This window comes from Microchirus variegatus, assembly GCF_963457635.1.
Source record: "Microchirus variegatus genome assembly, chromosome: 3".
NCBI classification, from domain to species: domain Eukaryota; kingdom Metazoa; phylum Chordata; class Actinopteri; order Pleuronectiformes; family Soleidae; genus Microchirus; species Microchirus variegatus.
Genome location: NC_139804.1, coordinates 38612272 through 38634364, shown reverse-complemented (window position 1 = coordinate 38634364; position 22093 = coordinate 38612272). Strand labels below are relative to the sequence as shown.

Here is a 22093-nt window from a genome sequence, read left to right as displayed (position 1 = left end):
ATCAGACTCTGCTGTGTTACAACACTGACTTATTGTGTTTCATATGATTTGTTTCTTAGTTGTGAATATTTATATAAGAAAATGAAGCTGCTGCGGCTTCTGGAAATTGCTAGTTTTACTATTTTTTATCTACTTCATAATTTTTATTTGTTTATTCTGACAAAAGCTTATTTGTTTGTCAATATATTTCAACATTCAAGTGTGCCTGTACTGTAAACATGTGTTTGTGTTGTTTTCAACATAATTGTTTTCTTATTTGGATGTCTTTCAAATTCTATGATCACTGGCATTTGGATTTGTACAGTAAACACTTGACTATTTGACCTTGTAGAAGCTTTTATTCTGAAACATTAGAGACTAAAAGAAACATTACAGATGTGCTGCATTGTTTTTTTCATTGTGAATATGTGAAAATCTGATGATGAGACGAAGGAAAATGATGCTTCGACAGCTGAAATTTATTCTATTGTATTCTGGAAATTGCTTTTAATAGTTTTCTTTCAAATACTCTCAAAATTTTACATTATATATGTTGTTTAAAATGAGCTTTATTTACAGTACTGTGCAAAAGTCTTTGCTTTGTTATTTTGAAGTCTTTCAAATTCTGTGATCTTTGGACTGTTAAAAAATGGACTGTTTTAAACTTTAGAAGCTTTTATTCTGGAAAAAAATGTGTCATTTAAAACTGTACACATTTTCCCATATTTCCTGGACATGTTCCAATAAAGTGATGTTGGTCATTATAGCATTGGTAAAACAACTAATCTAAAGGGTTTTTTTGCACAGTACTGTATATAGCGGGTATAATAATTAAAAATTCAGAATATAAAGCAGATGTGGTTGTTGTTGTTGTTGTTGTTGTTGTTGTCTGTGATTGTAACGGTGACAAAGTAGAAAAAGAAACTTTAAAAACTTCTATTAAACTGACCAGGATTACAGCAGGACACCTTATGTCACCCCCCCCCCCCCCCCACAAAAAAAAAAGGGAATTAAATATTTAAATGTCAAAGGAAGTTGATGGATTAAGGTTAAATTGAGCTGAAATCCCTCATGGACGTCTGTGTGGTCTCAGATGATGGACCCAGTGTAATATTGGACTGTACCATCTGTAACATCTGACCCTGACTGCTCACGCCTGGTATCAGACTGAGTGATGACTCCACTCATGAGTCAAGTCTCTGTTTAAAAATACACCACACACACACATTGTTTTTATATCTTAGTGAGGACACAGCATTGAAATAATGAAGTCCATATTCCCTTACCTTAACCCTAAAACCAGGTCTTTCCCCTGAAAAAGCTCTTTAAAATTGTGAGAACCAGACTCACAAAGATATAACGATTCTTCTAAGAACTCTGCATTGATTTCAATTCACAAAGCCTTAACCTTAACGAACCATCACCAGTTCAACTTAACCTCACTTTAAGTCACATCTTAGTGCTAAAGTTCCTCAGAAATGAGGTTCTGCCTCATTAGGAAAACGTTTAGGACAAGAGTTATATGAACTTTCTTGACCAATAAAAGTTGTGACATATAGTTTTTTTCCTCTGTGTTTTTCAGGAAAAGCCATTAACAAAGTCACTACAGAGAGGAGAAGATTCTCAGTTTGACCAAGTAAGTGCAAATACAGTTCATTTACATCGAAATGATGGATAAAGTTTATAAAGTGAGAATCAAGTCACTTGTCACGTCTTAAAGCAGCTTTTTTTCTGTGGAATGTCATTAAGCGTGGGTCAAAATTATGATTTGGTGATGTATCGTCATTGTTCTTCGTGCAATACAATAATCAATACACCGGGGAAAAAAGTGATATTCTCGGAAGCTAGCAAGGGTCGGGCCTGGTTGGTAAGAAGACCCGGGTTTGTGACCCAGTTGGAATAAGGGCCTTTCTGCATGGAGTTTGCATGTTCTCCCCGTGAGTGCGTGGGTTTTCTCCAGGTTCTCCGGTTTCCTCCCACAGTCCAAAATCATGCAATATGAGGATTAGGTCAATTGGACCCTGTAAATTGGCCATAGGTGGAACTGTGAAAGTGAATGGTTGTTTGTCTCTATGAAGGTCCCGCCTTTCGCCCTATTTCAGCTGAGATTGGCACCTGCAACCCTCATGTGGAGGATCATATGGTTTTGTTTTCTTCAGTTGGACAGATATCGTGACGCATTGATTATCACAGAATCTGGTATCGTGGACCATCATATAATATCATCTCGTGTCATGAGGTACCTTGCAATTCCAACCCCTTACTGTAACATTAAAGGTCTGACTGGTGAAAGGTCTTTGACAGCCAGTCAAGGGCATCAGTGTTTACCTTGAGATCTGGCTCTGCTCTGTAGGTGTGTCCAGCAGCAGCAGCAGCACTGACTCTGTAGAAAAAGGACCTGTTTGACAGCGACAGGGGTGTGTTTGTGCTGCTCCGTGAGGCCATTCAGCAGCAGCACAGAGCCAGGATTCTTCTCCAGCCTCGTGCTGAATGAAGGGCTCGCTGTGTTTCCCCGGCCTAAACCAGACTCCCCTCCCTTCCTGTGTGCCCGGCCTGTTCCTTCCTTTCCCTTTCCCTCGCCTCTCCTCCCCACGTGGAGGGAGGCTGCCCCATGACCACAGAGTCAAAAAACGAACAGCACACCCAACAATATCATGTCTTTTACACGTAGGGTGCTTTCACCCCTATAGTTCGACTGCTTTGGTCTGCACCAGTCAGAAAAATCTTACAATGAAGCAAACAGACATGGGTACGATTTGCTGTCACATATGCAGAGTTCTAAACCAACCAAAATAGACCGTGAAGACCATCGGCACTGGAACCGGACTAACCCGCGATTTCCACCGGGCTCGTCACCGCCATGGAACGTAAGCGGATCGGTGACCAGAGCTGATCACTGTCACTCCGGTCACGCCGTGGCTTCTGTGTGAATATGGCTGACTCACAAGGCCATAAGGCGCCCGGTGGGGATTGAAACTGTGCAGAGAACGACTGAATGTAGAATTCAGGATTCAATCAGCAAAATTGGCATTGCAATGAGTAATTCACAAAGGGTGCAATCTACTCATTCCCCTTTTGATTGTTAGGGCTGTAAAAATTAAGTAAAATTTTTATTTTTAATTTAAAATTGTATTTTGATAATTAATCAGGTTAGAGTTTTGTACAATTATGCAATTGCAGAGACAATTGCGGCAATTTGACACTGGACATTTACGGACATAACCCAAGACCAAGGACTTCTGTCCTTTACCAGGAACTATGTGTTTTTTTACCACAGGAACCAAGAACTGTTATAAGTACCTGTTTTTCTTTGGCCAAATGGAAAATGTTCTTGGTTGGGGGAGAGTAGTCCTTTGAATCTTCAGGGTGAAGCTTACGGCACTGAACATTTTTATTATTATTTATTTTTATTTATTTCAGTTTATCAATCTTTTTTACAGCTTGTACAATCTCCTTATTAAATAAAACCAACAGTTATTATGTTTAATTCACTATTTACAGCAGCACGATGTGTATCCTTCACTTTAACTGTCGTTCTTGTGTTTTGTGTCGTAATAAACAGTTTCCTGTTAGCAAACGCAATGTTAGCGCCGTGACGTTTCATTTGTTTCACATTTATACAGTCTGTCGGTTGCATATGGTCTCAAAAACAGTGACACTGTTGTTTTTTTAACGTATAATGAAACAATTAGACCCATATCAAATATATCAGTTGTGACATTTGAACACCGGGATCACATTTAGCTCTGATGACAGTTAGCTTCACTAGTAGCAGCAGTGATGATGTGCTAACTCTCAGTGAAACACAGAGACTTGATTCACTGAAAACAGACGACGTGGATGAATTTCTGATGAGCTCTGCTATAATTTCTGGTCTGATTGCTTTATAAAATAAACAAAGTTAAATGCTGATCATTATCTCTGGCTTTAACATGCTAATTGCCAAACATAAACATGCATTTATATCTATACTGTGTCTCTTTCCTACAGTTGATAAGCACCATGAGCTCTTTGGCCGAGTACTGTCTCCCCTCCATCCTCCGCACTCTGTTCGACTGGTACAAAAGACAAAATGGACTGGAGGAGGAGTTGCACGAGTACCGACCGAGATCCAACACCAAGTCCAAAAAGTGAGCGCTGTCGGGTTGACTTTAGCACACGAGTAGAACATGTAAAGAAACAGTGTGTGATTGTTTAAAAACATAATCCTGTTCCTCTTGTCTTTCTCTGATAGTGATGAACAGCAGAGGGATTTTCTACTTGAACGGAGAGATTTGGCCATCGACTTCATCTTCTCTCTTGTACTCGTAGAGGTTTTGAAACAGGTGACTTGACTTAACTCTGCGCCGCGCAGACATTATTATGTTAATCTCATGACTTTGCGATTTAAAAGTTGTTAATCCTGTTGTCATGCACCCCGTGATTGACGGCTGTGTTAGTTTTGAACATCCGTTGTTGTTGTGATTCTTGAGTAGATGCCGCTCCACCCAGTCCTCGACGGTTTGGTCAATGAAGTCATAAACCTCGCCTTTAAGCACTTTAGATACAAAGAGGGGTAAGATCCTGTTATTCCCAGCAGAATTCATTCTTCCCTTCATAGATTTTTATGTTCCTCTAAGGTTCTTGTTTTCCTTTTCATGCGTTTCCCACAGGTATCATGGTCCTAACACTGGCAACATGCACACTGTAGCAGACCTTTATGCTGAAGTCATTGGAGTATTAGCCCAGTCCAAGTAAGTTGCAAAGACATTATGGGCCAATTCCAATTCTTATCTTAACTCTCAAGCTCAACCCTTAATCTTAACTGGCCTCAAAACCAAGTGTTCAGGGTTATTTTGTCACTTAGAAATGGGACACCCCTTAAATGCAGATACGTCTTCAGACTGTAGGGGGCAGAATAACGCCAAAGTTGCGTCAAGTCTGTCAACTCCAAAAAAGAAGAAGAAGAAGAAGAAGACATTTACGTCAGGATTATTTATTACGATCCGTTTGTCAGTCAAGTTATTAGGTTGTCAGTTAGTTATAAGATGATACTCATACAAATATTCAGCTGACAGTTACCACACACCACGACTTATTGAAAAGTAAACCACACCGGCCGACTATTGACAAAAGATCGTAAAATAAAAATAAATGTTACTCAACAATGACGTCAGTAATCCATAATATGGGCCTAAACTAAGATCATTTTTATATCTCTATTAACAAAGAAAATACTTCATTTGTATCGCACTCGTTTCGCTGCTTTCGGCGCCATCTTTGTTATGTCAAAACATGCAATGCATTCTGGGTAGCCCTTGCTCCCAAGGGTGGTCTCAAAAATTTTTAATATTGAGGGTGATACAGCCCTTAAACTCGCCCCTCAACTTAATTTTTTTGAGAATCAGGACAGCACTTGCACTAGAGGGAGAACATTTTTGATATTGAGGGTTAAGCAAGGAATTGGAATTCACCCTATGTATGATAATAGTATTGTCTGTAGTGGTTTTCCTCTTTCCCATCTTCCCTGATCAGCTGCTCCTTGCCGGGACAGAATTAAAACCAGATTTTGGCCACTCAACAAAAGGCTGACCTAATAAAATGTTCACACACTTAAGTCTATGATATCTTAAGAATGTGTTTACTACTTTATCCTGCTGCTAGGCAGCGTTTTACTGACTGGAAACTAAAGTTTGTGTTGCTTTGTGAACCACTCCCTCTCCCTCACACACCAAATTCCATAGAGAAAACAAGTGATTTCACATCATCGTAGCACACAGGAGATGTTGATCCACTGCTGCCTCCATCACTGAGTTCAAATGTGTTACTCTGCGACTTCAGTGTTTGAAATCCTTTGTTTGGATTGAGCTAAGTGACACAGACTTGCCAAACAGAACAGTATTAGACCAATAGCTTCTGTGTCCTTGTGAGCTAAAAACAATGTTTTGAATGGAATTTGGTGCAGAAGGGTGATGGGTTTACAAACGTCAGTTTTCAGCAGTTAGACGCTGTGTAAAGGTAAATTAAAGCAAATTAAATTTGTATTTTCATACAAATACTTAAAAAAACCATCCTTTAATCCCTTTAATATTTATTTCTCTACACTGCCTCTGGTGCCGTGCCACGTAATGACGTTGTCTCACTGTTGCTTGTCTACAAAACATTCCCCAGGTCAAGAGAGTGGAACATTCTCTGGGAGACGGCACACTTTTGAACAGGTGCCCTTCACACCAAACTAGGGCTGGAAATTGATGTCTGTTTATTTGAGGTTTTTCAGATCATTGCAGCAGAGAACAGACCCTTAAAAAAGAGATATGACTGGAGAGAGAGTGCACGTTGCATAGCTCTGATCCAAAGTGTGTTCTGCTTAATTTCCTGCAGGACATATTTCCCTGAGAGGCTTTTGTAGAGCTCAGAGATTTCACTGCAGACTAAAACTATTCAGATTGGATTCATAGTTGAGAGATTTACGCCACAAAACTCACTCCAGACTGTTTTCTGTCAACCTTTTTCTCTTCACTTGACTGTAATGCGGGATTCACTGTCTCACAATTGCTGCAGTGAAGGAGCTGGGAGATGCTCACATGAGCTCTCCTGATTAATTATTTTCTAAATTTAGACCTGACAAAGAATCCCATCTGTGACCGAGTTCATCCTGTGGCTGACACCGTGCGTATCCACAGTAAGATTAGGGCGATGACATTTTCGGAAAATTAACTCCCCGTGAATGAATTCTCAGAGTATTCTCTACAAGTTTCAAGTGGAGGAGCTTTTGGGATTTTCAGGTTCACGTCAGTCTTTATATAGAATCCCATTTAGTTATTTTTCTTATTCTTCTCTCAGGTTTCCTGCTGTGAAGAAGAAGTTTATGGCCGAGCTGAAAGAGCTGCGGCAGAAGGAGCAGAGTCCGTACGTGGTCCAGTCCACCATCAGCCTCATCATGGGCGTCAAGTTCTTCCGAGTTAAGATGTATCCTGTCGAGGATTTTGAAGCCTCTTTTCAATTCATGCAGGTACAACAGACCCTGACGCTTCATTTTCTTTCTTTAATATTCATGTGTATTAAATATTGACCATCAGCACATATGCCAAAAAAGTTTTTGACTTCCACGTTTATTTCTGGTTTATGGGCCCATAGAGCATGTGCAGTAGTGTCTCTATCATATAAAGATCTATAAAAGCCCGTGTCCATGTGTCCATGTGTCCTGTGGACACTTTTACAGGCGTCTCTTTTACTATTGCGGTCAATGGGAAAATTGCTTTTGGGCTCCATGGGGTTTTCTGTTGCAGTACCCACAGTGGCCACCATGTAAAAATTGTCTTCAAGGCAGAGGGGGCGGAGCTCTATCCAGTTCATATTATACATACATGGCCAACACTGATCACAAGGGAGTTGCGTAGTCTAGTGAGGGATGTTGCAGATGGGGTGTCTTTGCAGAACTTTTGAAAATTTTAGCTGAAATGGGGGCATTTTCAGGCCCCATAACTCCAAAAATCAAGCACCACAGTTTGTCTGTCAGAACTTGTGAAAGCTTACTATGATCCTGTATATATATATAAGGATATGAAATCTTGATGCAGACAGATCAACAAAACCCTGAAATGCAGTTAATTTACGCCATTCAACTGTCTATCTACAATAAATGTGGGTATTTTTGGAGTCATTATGCAAGCGGAAACCTTGTTTACTTGCATCAATTTAATATTTTATATTATATATGTTGGATATTATTCACAAACAGGTTGATCAGCAGAGATTTAAAGTCATGTTTTTATGGTTTGCTAAACCATTTACTTTCCTTTTCATTGGTAGGAGTGCGGCCATTATTTCCTAGAAGTCAAGGACAAGGACATTAAACACGCTCTGGCCGGTCTTTTTGTGGAAATTCTGGTCCCTGTTGCTGCAGTAAGTTTGTTTTTCTGTTGCATGTGATGGTTAATTGAAAATTGAGAGGAGACTGACTCCTGTGTGTGTGTGTGTGTGATTCTGTTCTAGGCCGTGAAGAACGAGGTGAACGTACCCTGCCTCAGGAACTTTGTGGACAGCTTGTATGAGACAACCCTGGACTTGTCCTCCAGGAAGAAGCACTCACTGGTGAGTGAGTTGGTGAACAGAAAAACAAACAGTGGCCGTTTTGTTTTTCTGCCTCCTCGTCCACACACACGTGCCACACACACACACACACACACACTCTCTACTGAATGCTTAAATGACTTGGATATCTGTGGTCTTTGTGAATCCTCAGCCATTTCAAGGTCACTCTTGTCGCGCACCATTTTTTTTTTTTTACAATGTCAGTGTCCAAAGGCTGCCTTTTCAAAGCAGGAAAATAAGTTTTTTTTTAACGTACTAGTATTTCATCACAGTAGATCACAGTGAAATAAAAAGACAACGTCATAAGGACGACCTTGGATATTCAACGGTATATCTGAAAAGTCTCTCTTGTCCACGCAGGCTTTTTACCCACTGGTGACGTGTCTTCTGTGTGTCAGCCAGAAACAGTTCTTCCTCAACAGATGGCACATCTTCCTCAACAACTGCCTCTCAAATCTAAAGGTAATTTAAAGGTCTAGTGTGCAACTTCACCAAGCTTCACCAATGTCCCTGTACCTTTTAATAAGTCAATATAATGACTGACATCAGTGTTGTTTAAACCAACGTTTCCCAAACGACTTTTGTTGTGACCCAAACCACAACGTAAATCGTGACGTGCAAATTTGAATTTAGAATTTAATTTAACACCTAATATCATTTTTAATTGGTCAACAAATCATTTATAAGAAATATTATTTAAAACACAAACAAATAAATCTTAAATTAGCAAAATAAATGTTTGCAAAGTTGTCTGGGGCCCTAAAAAAATCTCCTGCGTCCCAACCCAGTGTTTGGTAATCACTTTAGTACAAACGGGAACAATTACAGGATTATAACCGATGTTTTGGGTCTCCTTAAACACATTATTTTTGGAAAATGATTCAACCCAGAATGAAAAGATCTCAAGTGCTTCAGCGCCACATACAGGCCTGGCATATATACTACAAGATTTATGAGTGATTTTGGTCTGAACACAGACTTTTTTGAAAGAATGCCATACTTGCAGAGTTTGTTTTTCTGCACAAAAAAAAATCAAGATCATACAGGGGAAAGTTCTGTGTGGATAAAATACCCTAACGACTAAATAAACTAACTAGCAATAAGATTACACGACTGGTCTCAAGATAATAAAACGTAATCCCTCAAAGTACCTCGTTGCCAACTTTTCCTTCAAAACCCTACACTCTTAGAAATAAGGGTTCCAAAAGGCTCCTTCTACAAGGGCTGAAGAAAGGGTTTTTCAAGGGTTCTTGGTAACACCAATGGTTCCAGTAAGAACCATTTTGATCCAGAGAACCCTTTAAAACCCTGAAGAAAGGGTTTTAAAAGGGTTCTTGGTGGAACCCTCCAAACGGGTTCCAGGTGGAACATTTATAAAAAAAAAGGTGGTTCTACCTGGAGCCAAAAAGGGTTCTCCTATGAGGACAATCCGAAGACCCTTATATTGTTCTACTTAACACTTTTATTTCTAAGAGTGAATCATCTTATGTCCTTTGTCGTCATTTTCTTTGTTCTGTCCGTCACATGTGTATAATATCCTTTCAAAGTTAACTTCCTATTGTGTGGGAAATAACAATAAAGGTCACATTACATTACATTATACTTCAATACAATTGCTAACCTTACAGTATAAATAACCAGGCTGACACACTGAGATTATGATACGCTAAGATAAGCTTTTGATATATCGACTGTGCAACAACAATAAACTATTGTTTTGAGGCTGTTACTTGTTGCTGTTGTCTGACTGTTTTTTCCCCCGTGAATCTAAAATCACGACAGAGTCGAGATCCTAAAATGGCTCGAGTAGCACTGGAGTCCTTGTATCGCCTGCTGTGGGTCTACATGATCAGAGTAAAGTGTGAGAGCAACACTGCAACACAAGGGTAAATATCTGCTCTGGATGACCTCACAGGATCATCTCCACTGAGCAAGAGGCAGAATTTGACATAAGGGCAACGTTTTCTTTCTCCCTCTCTATCCACAGTCGCCTCAACACCATCATAACAACACTTTTCCCTAAAGGATCCCGTAGTGTGGTACCAAGAGACATGCCACTCAATATCTTTGTCAAAATCATACAGTTTATTGCACAGGTAACTGAGTCTCATACATCTCTGTGGTGAGTCCTTGTGTTTACTAAATTACACTAAATTACACTAAACACATTTTTTCCTCATTTCATTTCAGGAAAGACTTGATTTTGCCATGAAAGAAATTATATTTGACCTTCTTTGTGTCGGGAAACCTGCAAAAGCATTTAGTCTTAATCCAGAGGTATGAACTTAATCTTCACTTACATTTTTATTTAGCCCTGATATTTTCTATTGTCTCCTGAACTCATCGTATAGTATAGTGTAGTACAGTATAGTAAAGTATAGTTCTAAATGTAGTGTAGTGTAGTATAGTGTAGTACAATTATGATCCTACTATCCTACTGTATAGTATAGTACTTACTATAGCACACTGTATTATAGTATTGTAGTGTATACTATAGTGTAGTACAATTATGATCCTACTGTATAGTATAGTATAGTACCTACTATAGTGCACTGTAGTATAGTATAGTGTAGTACAATTATGATCCTACTATCCTATTGTATAGTATAGTACTTACTATAGTGCAGTGTATTATAATAGTATAGTATAGTACTTACTATAGTGCAGTGTACTATAGAATATTATAGTATTTACTTGTGTAGTACAATACAGTGCAGTATAGAATAATATAGCATTGCACAGCATAGTATTTGTGATTGTGTAGTACCTGTATAGTACAACATAGTAAAGCATAGTATTTACTCTACAATTGTGCACTACAATACAGTACAGTGCAGTTGTATATAGTACATAATTTACAATAGTATAGTATAATAAAGCAAACCATAGTATATTGTACTGCTATATAATATAGTGCAGAAATATATAGTATACTGTAGCGCAGTATGGTGTGGTATATAGTGTAGTACTGGTCAGTACTTTACAATAGTATTATTCAAGTTTGTTACGTTGTAGTACTGTACAATACGACGGAATGATGTGATACTATGCTATAAATACTATGATACTTTATTGTACTACACTATGCTGGAGTGTGCTATATCCTATGATGCTATGCCGTGCTACACTATACTATACTATACTGTACTGTACTGTACTATACTTTATTATTGCTGTATACTAAGAGCTGTATGTGTTTCCCTGTGTGTTCAGAGAATGAATATTGGTCTAAGAGCATTCCTGGTCGTAGCCGATAAGCTGCAGCAGAAGGACGGTGACCCTCCCATGCCCAATACTGGGAGCACTTTGCCCTCTGGGAACACACTTCGAGTGAAAAAGACATATCTTTGTAAAACGCTGACAGACGAGGAGGCCAAAGTTATAGGTGAGCGAACAGAAAATCCCTCGTGAATGTTGAAAATGTCATGACACAGCGATTATAGCTGCTGCGCTGTCGTCTCCAGGGATGTCGCAGTATTACTTCAGTGTGAAGAAGGCCATCGACAACATCCTCCGACACTTGGACAAGGAGGTGGGACGATGCATGATGATGACGAATGCTCAGATGTTGAACAAAGAGCCCGAGGATATGATCACGTAAGTGTGAAAACGCTGTTGAATGTGCTTTCATTCAGTCATACATATGAGTTTTATTCTTGATATTTTCAGCGGTGAAAGGAAGCCTAAGATCGACTTGTTCAGGACTTGCATCGCTGCCATTCCTCGTATCCTGCCTGATGGGATGTCCAAGCCTGAGCTGATAGACCTGCTCTCTCGGTATGTCACATTTATCATGCTCTGGATGACAAACAATAGCTGGATGACAAGATACATAAATGTATGTGTAATCAAGTGCAGCTAATGTTTTGTTTGTAGAAAGTCTTAGGATTTCCCTCATCTTGTTTCACCTGATATTCCTGTTACATCTATTTTGTTTAAAGCTTAGTAGGTAGGAAGGTATTCTCACATCGTGGTCATGACCTCCATAATCTGTCCAGGTGATGGATTATTGTATTGACTCATCTTATGTCTTGTCTGTTAGGCTGACAATTCACATGGACGACGAGCTGAGGCTCATAGCCCAGAATTCTTTGCAAAGTCTGCTCTTGGATTTCTCTGACTGGCGTGACGATGTTCTGTTTGGATTCACTAACTTCCTGTTGCGTGAAGTTCAAGACACTCACCAGGGATTGTTGGACACCTCCCTCAAATTATTGCTGCAACTACTCACACAGTGGAAACTTACCCAAACTGCTCCAGGGAAGAGCAACGACACGGCTAAGATACACACAGCCGAGGTACACACCTTTGTGACAGCTATGGCTATGTTTATGTGCTTAGCAACAAATTTGTTTTTAAGCCCTCTGGCTGATGCTGCAAAACATGTATGCCAAATCCTAGCTGGAAAACTGAGTTTAAAACATGCAGCTGTTAAATTTAGATGTTTTTTGTCACAGATCTTGCAGACCAGCCCGAGTCTGAAGGTGCCTCCAGAGCGAGGACCTCACTCCACTGTGCTTCACGCTGTGGAGGGACTGGCTCTTGTTCTGCTCTGTTCCTGTCAGCTGAGCACCCGCAAACTTGCCATCGCCATTCTCAAAGAGATACGAAGCCTCTTTATGACCATCGGACAAACCGAGGTACGGAAAGACCTCAAAAACGACACACAGTAGCAGAGCGGGTATTCTTTAAAGGAGTTTACAGATTACAGTGATTTTCTTTTTCTTGACTGCAGGACGATGAAAAACCAATGATAGAGATTATGGATCAGCTCAGCCCTGTAATCCTGGACAGTTTTGTCAACGTTGCAGTTTCTGATTCGGTAAGTTAGAGCAGTGTTTCCTAAACTTTGTACATGGGGACCTGCAAACAATCATGACCCAAAGAGCAAGTTCGTGCTTAATGTAGTGGCTAATTTAAGGAACATGTGTTTTACATCCAATCATTGGACTGATTAGTTGAAGGTCTATCCAACTGCATTCAGAAGCATATTGATCTATAGCCATTGGTCACACCTCTTGGAATCTTGGAAGTAGGAGGTGACTACACAGATTACATCCCAATCTCAAATAAGACCATTTTCATGAGATGTTTGGTAAACCTCTACAGATTTTTTTTCGGGGAAACCATAGAAACTCTCCCGTGACCCAATTGTTGGTCTCGAACCAGTATTTGGGAATCACTGAGTAAGAGGTGCAGCCTGTTAGCCTGGTTATTACCAGACCAAATTTAATCTGTGTAGTCACCTTCCCCTTCCAAGCGGTGTAACCAATGGATGTAAATCAAAATGCCCCTGTATGCAATTGGATAGACCTTCAACCAATCACACCATTGATCTGGAAGACGGCAGAACGACAGAAAATGGTTCAACAAGCGTGATTGTTGTAGTTTTCTCAGAACGATGGCTATCTAGTAATGGAATCTTTCGACCACTTTTGCCCGGGGGAGTTCTTTGGGGCCAGTAGCTTAAAATTGCTGCGAGAAAAAAGCTGTTAGACTCTAAATGGCTGCTCAATAAAAGAGTTGTTTCTCATGAAATATCATATAATATTTGCCCGCTGCTTGGTTGTTTGTAGGCCGCCCTGCCAGTTGGCCACCACATAGACCTCCAGTGGCTGGTGGAGTGGAACGCGGTCCTGGTCAACAGTCATTATGACATCAGGAGCCCCTCACATGTGTGGCTCTTCGCTCAGTCAGTGAAGGACCCCTGGGTGCTGTGTGTTTACAGCCTCCTCCGACAGGACAACCTGCCCAAACACTGCCCCACAGCGCTCAGCTACGCCTGGCCCTACGCCTTCACTCGCATGCAGACGCTCATGCCCATGGTCGATCCAAAGTGAGTGTCTTCTCTTCTTGTTACTGCACATCCTCACATTCATTGAAGACCAATGTTTTGTTGTCTTTTTTACATCTTGGTAGTTGGATCTCTCGCGATTTATCTCGATAGCCTTGTATCTATCTATCTAGTGCTAGTTAGTTAGTTGGTCTCTATCTATATCTATCTATCTATCTATCTATCTATCTATCTATCTATCTATCTATCTATCTATCTATCTATCTATCTATCTATCTATCTATCTATCTATCTATCTATCATTAGTTAGCTATGTACAGTTATCTATCTATCTATCTATCTATCTATCTATCTATCTATCTATCTATCTATCTATCTATCTATCTATCTATCTATCTATCTATCTATCTATCTATCTATCTATCTATCTATCTATCATTAGTTAGCTATGTACAGTTATCTATCTATCTATCTATCTATCTATCTATCTATCTATCTATCTATCTATCATTAGTTAGCTATCTACAGTATCTACGCCTGCTAAATATCTAGCTAGCTTGCTAACTCTATTTATCTAGGCGGCTAGTAATTGGATCTCTCCCGATTTTTCTAGATAGCCTTGTATCCAACTAACGCTAGTTAGTTAGTTAGCGCTCTATCTATCTATCTATCTATCTATCTATCTATCTATCTATCTATCTATCTATCTATCTATCTATCTATCTATCTATCTATCTATCTATCTATCGCTAGCTTGCTAACTCTATTTATCTAGGCAGCTTTCTATCAATAATTTCTCTGTTTTTAGATAAGTAACATTTATGTATCTATCTGGGTAGCGAGCTAGATGCTATCTACATGGCTAACTGAATGTTTCTGTGTATATGTACACCCCCCTTGAATGCTTCTCGTTATAAATATCTTGCATAATAAGGACCTAATAATACTTTCTCTTGGAATGATTTACCAGTAACCCTGTTTACGCAAAGAAGACCAGCACAGCAGGCAGTGGAGACAGTCATGTCACGCTGTGGAGAAACTACCTGATCCTGTGTTTTGGCTTGGCCAAACCCAGTATCATGAGTCCAGGTCACCTGAGAGCGTCGACACCTGAGATCACGTCTACCACACCTGACAGCGCAGTCAGCCACGACAACAAGGTAGCCTCCTCCCTTGACTTATTAATTCCCCCTGTGCTTTTTCTCTCGTCGGGATCAGGTGTTCATACAGAGCTTGTTGACATCCAAACTCAAAGCATCACATTACACATCAGCTATTGTGTCTTTGCATGAATGGAACACGGTGCTGATAGATTCTTTTATGAAGAGACACATATCTCAGTGTAACCGTGTGTAATTACTGGTGTTAACGCTGTGTGGCTGGTGTGTGTATGTCTGACTGAACTGTGCACTGTTTTGGTGTTTCAGGTCATCGGCAGCCCGTCCGTGGCTTGGCTTCTGAAGCAGTTGGTTCCTCTGATGAGGGCAGAGAGCATCGAGTTGACAGAATCATTAGTGCTGGGTTTTGGTCGCACCAATTCCCTTATATTCAGGTATAACAGAGAACAATGTTTCAAAGGAAATGTTCTACTTTGTGCTGTTTTAAGGTCCAGTGTGTTACATCTAGCAAGGTTTATTGGCAGAAATTGATGTTGTGTGCGATGCTTGTATAATTTCGTAGCCTTAGAATAAGCCGTCATATGTACTTTAGTCAAGGGCCTTGTTTTATGGAGACACCATCTTGCATGGCTATGTTTCTACAGGAGCCTGAAAGGACAAACTATTCAATTCAGATTTTCCCATACAAAAGATGATTTACTGATTTGTAATGGGTTATTTTCATAGGTTTGTTCAGATGATTACAGTTGAGTGGTGCACTGTTATGATTTATAACTGCATTTCTAAGCCAAATACGTGTTTTACTGCAGCAAACATTTGGAACTCAACATATTCTCACTGTCTCTGCACAGGGAACTTGTAGAGGAGTTGCATCCCCTTATGAAAGAGGCTCTAGAAAGAAGACCTGAGGTTGGTTGAACGTAAATTTTGCATTTCAAAACACCAATAAAACACCTTTAAAACATACCACCACCATTTAAGATCACGTATTAAAGCCAAAGTAGGCAGCATATTAACAAAAATGAACAATAATTCAATTTCAGCATCATGTAAATGCAGTGATCTTAGATAGACCTAGACATCTGCTCCACAAGCATTGGGGAAATCTGGTCAGTGACGGAAGAAATTGACCAATCACATGACCGTTCAGAGAGATGGCAACACCTATGCATATACAGTACGTCACATTGGTGTAAAGGTCACCATTCTGATTCTGGCAACAACTCCTATGTTGCAAAGCAACCTGAAAGAAGATCTAAGAGAATAAAGTATTCCGAAAATACTTTTTAAAAAGTTCTTTTTTTCCAACATGCAATGCTCTTTGTTGTCTGCAAAATACAATGTTGCTCTGTCACTGACCTGGCACGTATCACAAAATCTCAGTCAGTAAACTGTGTTCATTTTATCATTTTGTAGAACAAGAAGCGTCGTGAACGCCGTGACCTCCTGAGACTGCAGCTGCTGCGGATCTTTGAGCTGCTGGCTGACGCCGGTGTCGTCAGTGACAGGTTCGTGTCAATAACAACAATAAGGTTGACTTTTTTTTGCTACATGATACGACAATAAAGCGTCTTTGTTAATAACTGAAGCAGTAGGTACCTGGGATTTTGTTTTCTTATGGCTCCTCATTGGGCGTCTCTGTTGTTTGTGATATCTCAGTACAAATGGGGCCCTGGAACGTGACACCCTTGCTCTGGGCGCTTTGTTCCTGGAGTATGTTGATCTTACCCGGATGCTTCTGGAAGCGGAGAATGACAAAGATGCCGAGGTCTTCAAGGACATCCGAGCTCACTTCAGCGCCATGGTGGCAAACCTCATCCAATGTGTACCAGGTAGTCAGAAACACTTCCTCCTACCAGCTTTTCTGGGTTTTTTCCCGTTAGACCAGTCACTCACAAGATTAGATCGATAAATTGCAGAATAGAAACTCTATCTGCACTGGCATTTCCTCTACCTGGATGCCTAATAGAATCCATCTGTACTTTTCATCCATTTGTGAATTGTGAATTATGTAGCAGGCTTCCATTTGGCCTGAGCTCAATCATTCATTTCACGGAGCACAAGACTCTTGACATTGATCTTGGTTTGGAAAACGGCCCAAAGGGATTAGATCTAAAAATAGTGCGGCTGGAGGACAGAGAACGTGATGACTCATTGGTTGCCAAACATAAACAAGTCCCCACTCAATAGCAAAGGATCTGTCAAAGGACATGTATATCACCATGCCGGGGGGAAAAAATGACCCTTTTAATTGTTAGAACTGGAGAAGCCTCTTGAATGAAAGGTGAAACGTCAAGAACACTTGCAAGTCCAGTTGCTACTGAATTTGTAGTAAAGAGTTTAGGATCACTGGATATTTTTTTGCTGACTCTTCATTATCTCAGTTAAAATGAATCATCTGCATCCACAGTGCACCACAGACGCTTCCTGTTCCCACAACAGAGCCTGCGACACCATCTCTTCATCCTCTTCAGTCAGTGGGCCGGTCCATTCAGCATCATGTTCACGCCTCTGGACCGCTACAATGACAGGAATCACCAAATCACGAGATACCAGTACTGTGCCCTCAAGGTAAAAATAAATCATCAACGCACTCCCAACATTTCATGACCTCATGGATGTCAACGAAAATGATCACCTGCACCAGCCATTGCTCAAAGAATTCAAAGAACTGCTGGTGATAAATAGAAGCAGCATACAGTATATGAGAGTACTACTCATGAAGTTTAAACTAACTGCTCCTGGCCTACATTAGCGCTAAAACAAAAGCCCTGTTGAACTTTTATTTAAAACATCCAAGCAAATTAAACAGTCATTTGGGAAACAGGATGTTACCACCTTTTGCAGTCGTGTGTTGATGAAACCAGCCTCTGAATCACAAGGTGGTTCTGCGTTGGGGGAAAAAAACCCTCCTGTCCTACCTCTTTTCACTAAGACATGCAGTCGCTGTGCAAATGTAAATGTGTTGTTTGGTACAGACTCTTCTCCACCCACAAGTCAAACACAAAGTGACGTGAACTCTCCAATGAACTGCAGCGTTTGAGTAAATGCTCCAATCCAGAATAATCCACGGTGCACCAAGTTTAGATTTTGACATCTGTCATCTCTCTGGCACATTTAGGTCTGGTTACTATTTTTGAGGAGACCTTAATATTATTCAACACCAAGACATGTGTCACGCCTTTGCACTGATTTACATGCAAATGGGGCAGAAGCTTTGTACAACAAAGACAATCTAGACCTTCAGTCTAGTTCAGAGCTTTATTGTTCTTAAAGATATAGTAGTTTTAATAATGTAGGCACAAACAGAGCAACTTAACCTGGTTTTAAACAAATCTCAATCCAGTTGAAAGTTTATAAGAATAGTCAAAATTCAATAAAAGGAAATTAGATGATCACAACTGGACAGGATGGATCAAAACTTGGATCTTCAAACCTCTAACGTGACTGTTGTTTGTTCCTCTAGGCCATGTCGGCTGTTCTCTGCTGTGGGCCTGTGTTTGACAACGTTGGCCTCTCTCCAGATGGATACCTCTATAAGTGGCTGGATAATATATTAGCCTGTCAGGATCAGCGGGTACGTGGTCAAACTTCAAAACTCAGTGGTGCCTTTCAACCAGACTCTACTTTTAAAAGATAGCTAACTAAACTATTGGGTCATTATAGTTTGCCGTCTTAAATGTGAGTCCCCATGTAGAAAGTATTGGGAACCACTGGAACCACCACTACAGTATGTGTCTGTCTGTCCCTGGCTCAGGTCCACCAGCTTGGCTGTGAAGTCGTGATCCTGCTCCTGGAGCTCAACACTGACCAGATCAATCTGTTCAACTGGGCTGTGGATCGCTGCTACACCGGCTCCTACCAGCTCGCCTCAGGCTGCTTCAAAGCCATCGCTGCTGTCTGTGGCAGCAGGTACGAATACTCTCACACACACACACACACACTCTCTCACTGTCTGTTTTTATTTGAATTTCTCTTTTGGGAACTACTGCTTTACCATCTCATCTCACTCGTTTGTGTCTGCACCTTCTCACTTGTTTGCCCCACAGAGGACTTCATTTTCTGATGTTTGTTTACTCAGACATGGAGAAAGAATAGGTGCTAAAATAGTGTTAAAAGATGGAATATTTATGTTGTTAATGGATCCACATTCCGCCTCGACACTAAAACTACAGTGAGAGGTGTCAGTTTTATATAATCCTGCTGGTAGAACGTCAATATCATTATCAACAGATCTTAAAAATAGGCAACACACCAAAACAGGGCCTGATGCCCATTGACACTCCCAATTCCATCTGTTTTACGTCCGTCCATCCCAAACATCGTCTCCGTCACTAGCCTACATGTGTCTTTTCCGCTGGTATGGACGTTTATGCAATGCTTCCTGTGGAGGGCAGCACCGAGTTGCAGGCATCAACAAAAATGTCAGCCATTGAAGAGGTTATTTTATTGTGCTTGATCCTAAATAAACAGAAACACAAGCAGATTTCACTGGTATCACTGGCTTGTCAGTGGCTTTGGGAGAAATGGGGGGCCAGGTGCCTTGCTCATAAACACCCCAGCGCTTATCCAGCCCCAGGACTTGAGCTGGCAACCCTTCAATCACACATGACTCACCATTTTCTCTCCTTTTCTCCTTTAGCAGAAACTGCCAAAGTGACATCGTCCCACTGCTGAACCTGGTTCTCTTCAAAGCTTCAGACACAAACAGAGAAATCTATGAGATTTCGATGCAGTTAATGCAGGTGAGACACTCACTATCACTGCTGCTGCTGCTGCTGCTGCTGCTGCTGTGTGTTTTAACACGGTTTACAGTCAGAGTAACAAATTCCTCTGTCTTTCTTTGAGCAGATCCTCGAAGCGAAGTTGTTGGTTTACTCGAAGAAAGTCGCCGAGCAGAAGCCGAGCAGCGTCCTGTACGGCACTCACGGACCACTGCCGCCTCTGTACAGCGTCTCGCTGCCTCAGTTGTCCAGCCAGCTGGCTCGGATGTACCCCGAACTCACGCTGCCTCTGTTCTCAGGTCACTCTTTCTTTCATATGTGTGTGTGTGTGGTTACAGGCCGGGTATTTAAGCCTGCTGTAATACTCTCCCAGGCTTGTCATCTTCCCGTGGTTTCCCACTAAATGCAGCCTCTTCCTCTAGTAGACACTTACAGTACATATGGACACGCCCACTCACCACAGAAACACCGAGAGCTCAGTTTTGCAGAGTGAGGCTCCCCCTCCACTTTAAGTGGAAATCATATGGATCGGGATTAAACTGGCGATTATGGTGAAAAGGAGTATGCAGCATGCGTTTGATTTGCTGGCAGAATGTAAACAACCGCAGCGCCCGCTGATGTTATTCTGATGCTAATATTGCCTTCCCCCCTCCACTTGTTGCAGAGGTTAGCCAGAGGTTCCCCACCACTCATCCCAATGGGAGGCAGATCATGTTGACCTACCTCCTGCCGTGGCTCAGTAACATCGAGCTGGTGGACAGCGGCCTGCTGCTGCCCGTCTTCACGCCGTGCACCTCAGATTACGACGCGTCCAGTCGTCACACGGCCGCCGCGGCCTCGTCGCACCAGCTGCGAGGCAGCGGCTGGGGCTCGGCACAAGCTACGTCTATGGTTCTCAACAACCTCATGTTCATGACCGCGAAGGTAAAGACATGTTTGGGTTTATGGTGTAAATATATATATATATTCAGAGGAAAAGCTGGCACGCTCAGTGATGTTGAGGGCGATGGCGGTATCAGTGGTAGAGCAAGTCGTCTTTTAACTGGAAGGTTGTGGGTTTGATTCCCAGCTATGCAATGTTTACGTGTTTAAAGGTGCATTATGTAATACATGATAAAATCCTCCTAATATGTCACAGAGACTCAGGAATAATGTTCATATAACAAACTGAACTCACCAACAACAACAGTACAGACAAAATATTTGCATAAAAAAAAATATTTTGCAGACTGTAAATCATGTTTATGTTTTGAAATCATGTTTTGGCATGTGGCGCCACCTACCGCCGTCTACCAATCATTGCAGTTAGTAGAGTCTCAGCTGCAGAGGAACCACGGGTTGCCAGTTACGTCAGAAAACAAAATCTAAAAGACCTCGGTATTTTGAATTTGAATGTAGTAACTGTTTTTGGCCAGATTCTTACATTTGGCACCTTTAAGTGTGTGAATGGATATGAATGGACGTGTGGACAAAAGTATTGGGACACCAACAGGGACTGCAATGACATAATCAAATACATATACAGTACTTATATTTGGGACTCTGGAGGCCCTATGAGTAGGCAAAGTGCGAATAAAGATGACTCACTCATGCTTTTGTGGTTTTGTACAGGAGATAAAACACACAATATTCGACTTCTGTGCTCATTGCTAATGATGGCTTTTCCAAATGCTAACTGCTGTTAGCTGCCGGAGCCTCAGTGACGCTGACGCAGTTTCCTGTCTCATTTGCATTTAAAGAGACAGGCACTCAAAACTGAGCGTTCTGAACATATTTTAAGAGGAAATGTAATGAAATAATACATGGTCTTATCTGAGGTCACACGATGTGTATGTTTTTCAGTATGGGGACGAGCTGCCCGGACCAGAGATGGAAAACGCCTGGAACGCTTTAGTCACTAATGAGAAGTGGAGCAACAATCTGAGAACCACCCTACAGTTTCTCATAAGCTTATGTGGCGTCAGCAGTGACACCACTCTCCTTCCATATGTAAGACGCAGCACAGTTTATCATTAAGACCACGGCTTCCCGACATTATGGGACCAGATGGGCTCATGTTGTGTCAATGTCTCTGTCCAGATCAAGAAGGTGGTGATCTATCTGTGTCGGAACAACACCATACAAACCATGGAGGAGCTGATCTTTGAGTTGCAGCAGACAGATCCGGTCAACCCTGTGGTGCAGCACTGTGATAGCCCGCCTTTCTATCGCTTCACTGCCACAGGCAAAGCCTCCACGGTGGCAGCAGCAGCAGCTTCAGGTACAATCTGCACTTACTGAGCAGAAAGAACACCAGTTAAAAGTCGGCCAACCAGGGAATTCAAAGTGCTCCAGAGGAAACTCTCAGTGTAACATCTGTGCAAATATGTAGATTATAATACGTTGTTTTAAGGCTGGTGTTAAAC

General features: G+C 41.2%; 1 protein-coding gene across 2 annotated transcripts in view; it reads left to right on the top strand.

Moving 5' to 3' along the window:
* The window catches only part of frya (furry homolog a), a 50227-nt gene that overhangs the window by 5436 nt on the left and 22698 nt on the right, over positions 1-22093 (top strand). The window contains exons 3-34 of one of the 2 annotated variants that reach the window (XM_083886438.1): positions 1562-1615; positions 3970-4109; positions 4214-4304; positions 4455-4534; positions 4632-4712; positions 6802-6970; positions 7771-7863; positions 7954-8052; positions 8413-8514; positions 9835-9938; positions 10040-10148; positions 10243-10329; positions 11266-11437; positions 11517-11649; positions 11722-11829; positions 12095-12350; positions 12510-12692; positions 12788-12874; positions 13629-13888; positions 14817-15006; positions 15274-15398; positions 15816-15873; positions 16381-16472; positions 16624-16796; positions 17375-17535; positions 18431-18541; positions 18722-18876; positions 19610-19709; positions 19816-19987; positions 20353-20612; positions 21531-21677; positions 21768-21948. In XM_083886438.1, coding sequence (XP_083742564.1) covers positions 1562-1615; positions 3970-4109; positions 4214-4304; positions 4455-4534; positions 4632-4712; positions 6802-6970; positions 7771-7863; positions 7954-8052; positions 8413-8514; positions 9835-9938; positions 10040-10148; positions 10243-10329; positions 11266-11437; positions 11517-11649; positions 11722-11829; positions 12095-12350; positions 12510-12692; positions 12788-12874; positions 13629-13888; positions 14817-15006; positions 15274-15398; positions 15816-15873; positions 16381-16472; positions 16624-16796; positions 17375-17535; positions 18431-18541; positions 18722-18876; positions 19610-19709; positions 19816-19987; positions 20353-20612; positions 21531-21677; positions 21768-21948 — 4333 coding nt within the window. Of the gene's footprint in view, positions 1-1561; positions 1616-3969; positions 4110-4213; positions 4305-4454; positions 4535-4631; positions 4713-6801; positions 6971-7770; positions 7864-7953; positions 8053-8412; positions 8515-9834; positions 9939-10039; positions 10149-10242; positions 10330-11265; positions 11438-11516; positions 11650-11721; positions 11830-12094; positions 12351-12509; positions 12693-12787; positions 12875-13628; positions 13889-14816; positions 15007-15273; positions 15399-15815; positions 15874-16380; positions 16473-16623; positions 16797-17374; positions 17536-18430; positions 18542-18721; positions 18877-19606; positions 19710-19815; positions 19988-20352; positions 20613-21530; positions 21678-21767; positions 21949-22093 lie in introns of both variants that reach the window. The other variant, XM_083886437.1, reaches the window with a different exon arrangement.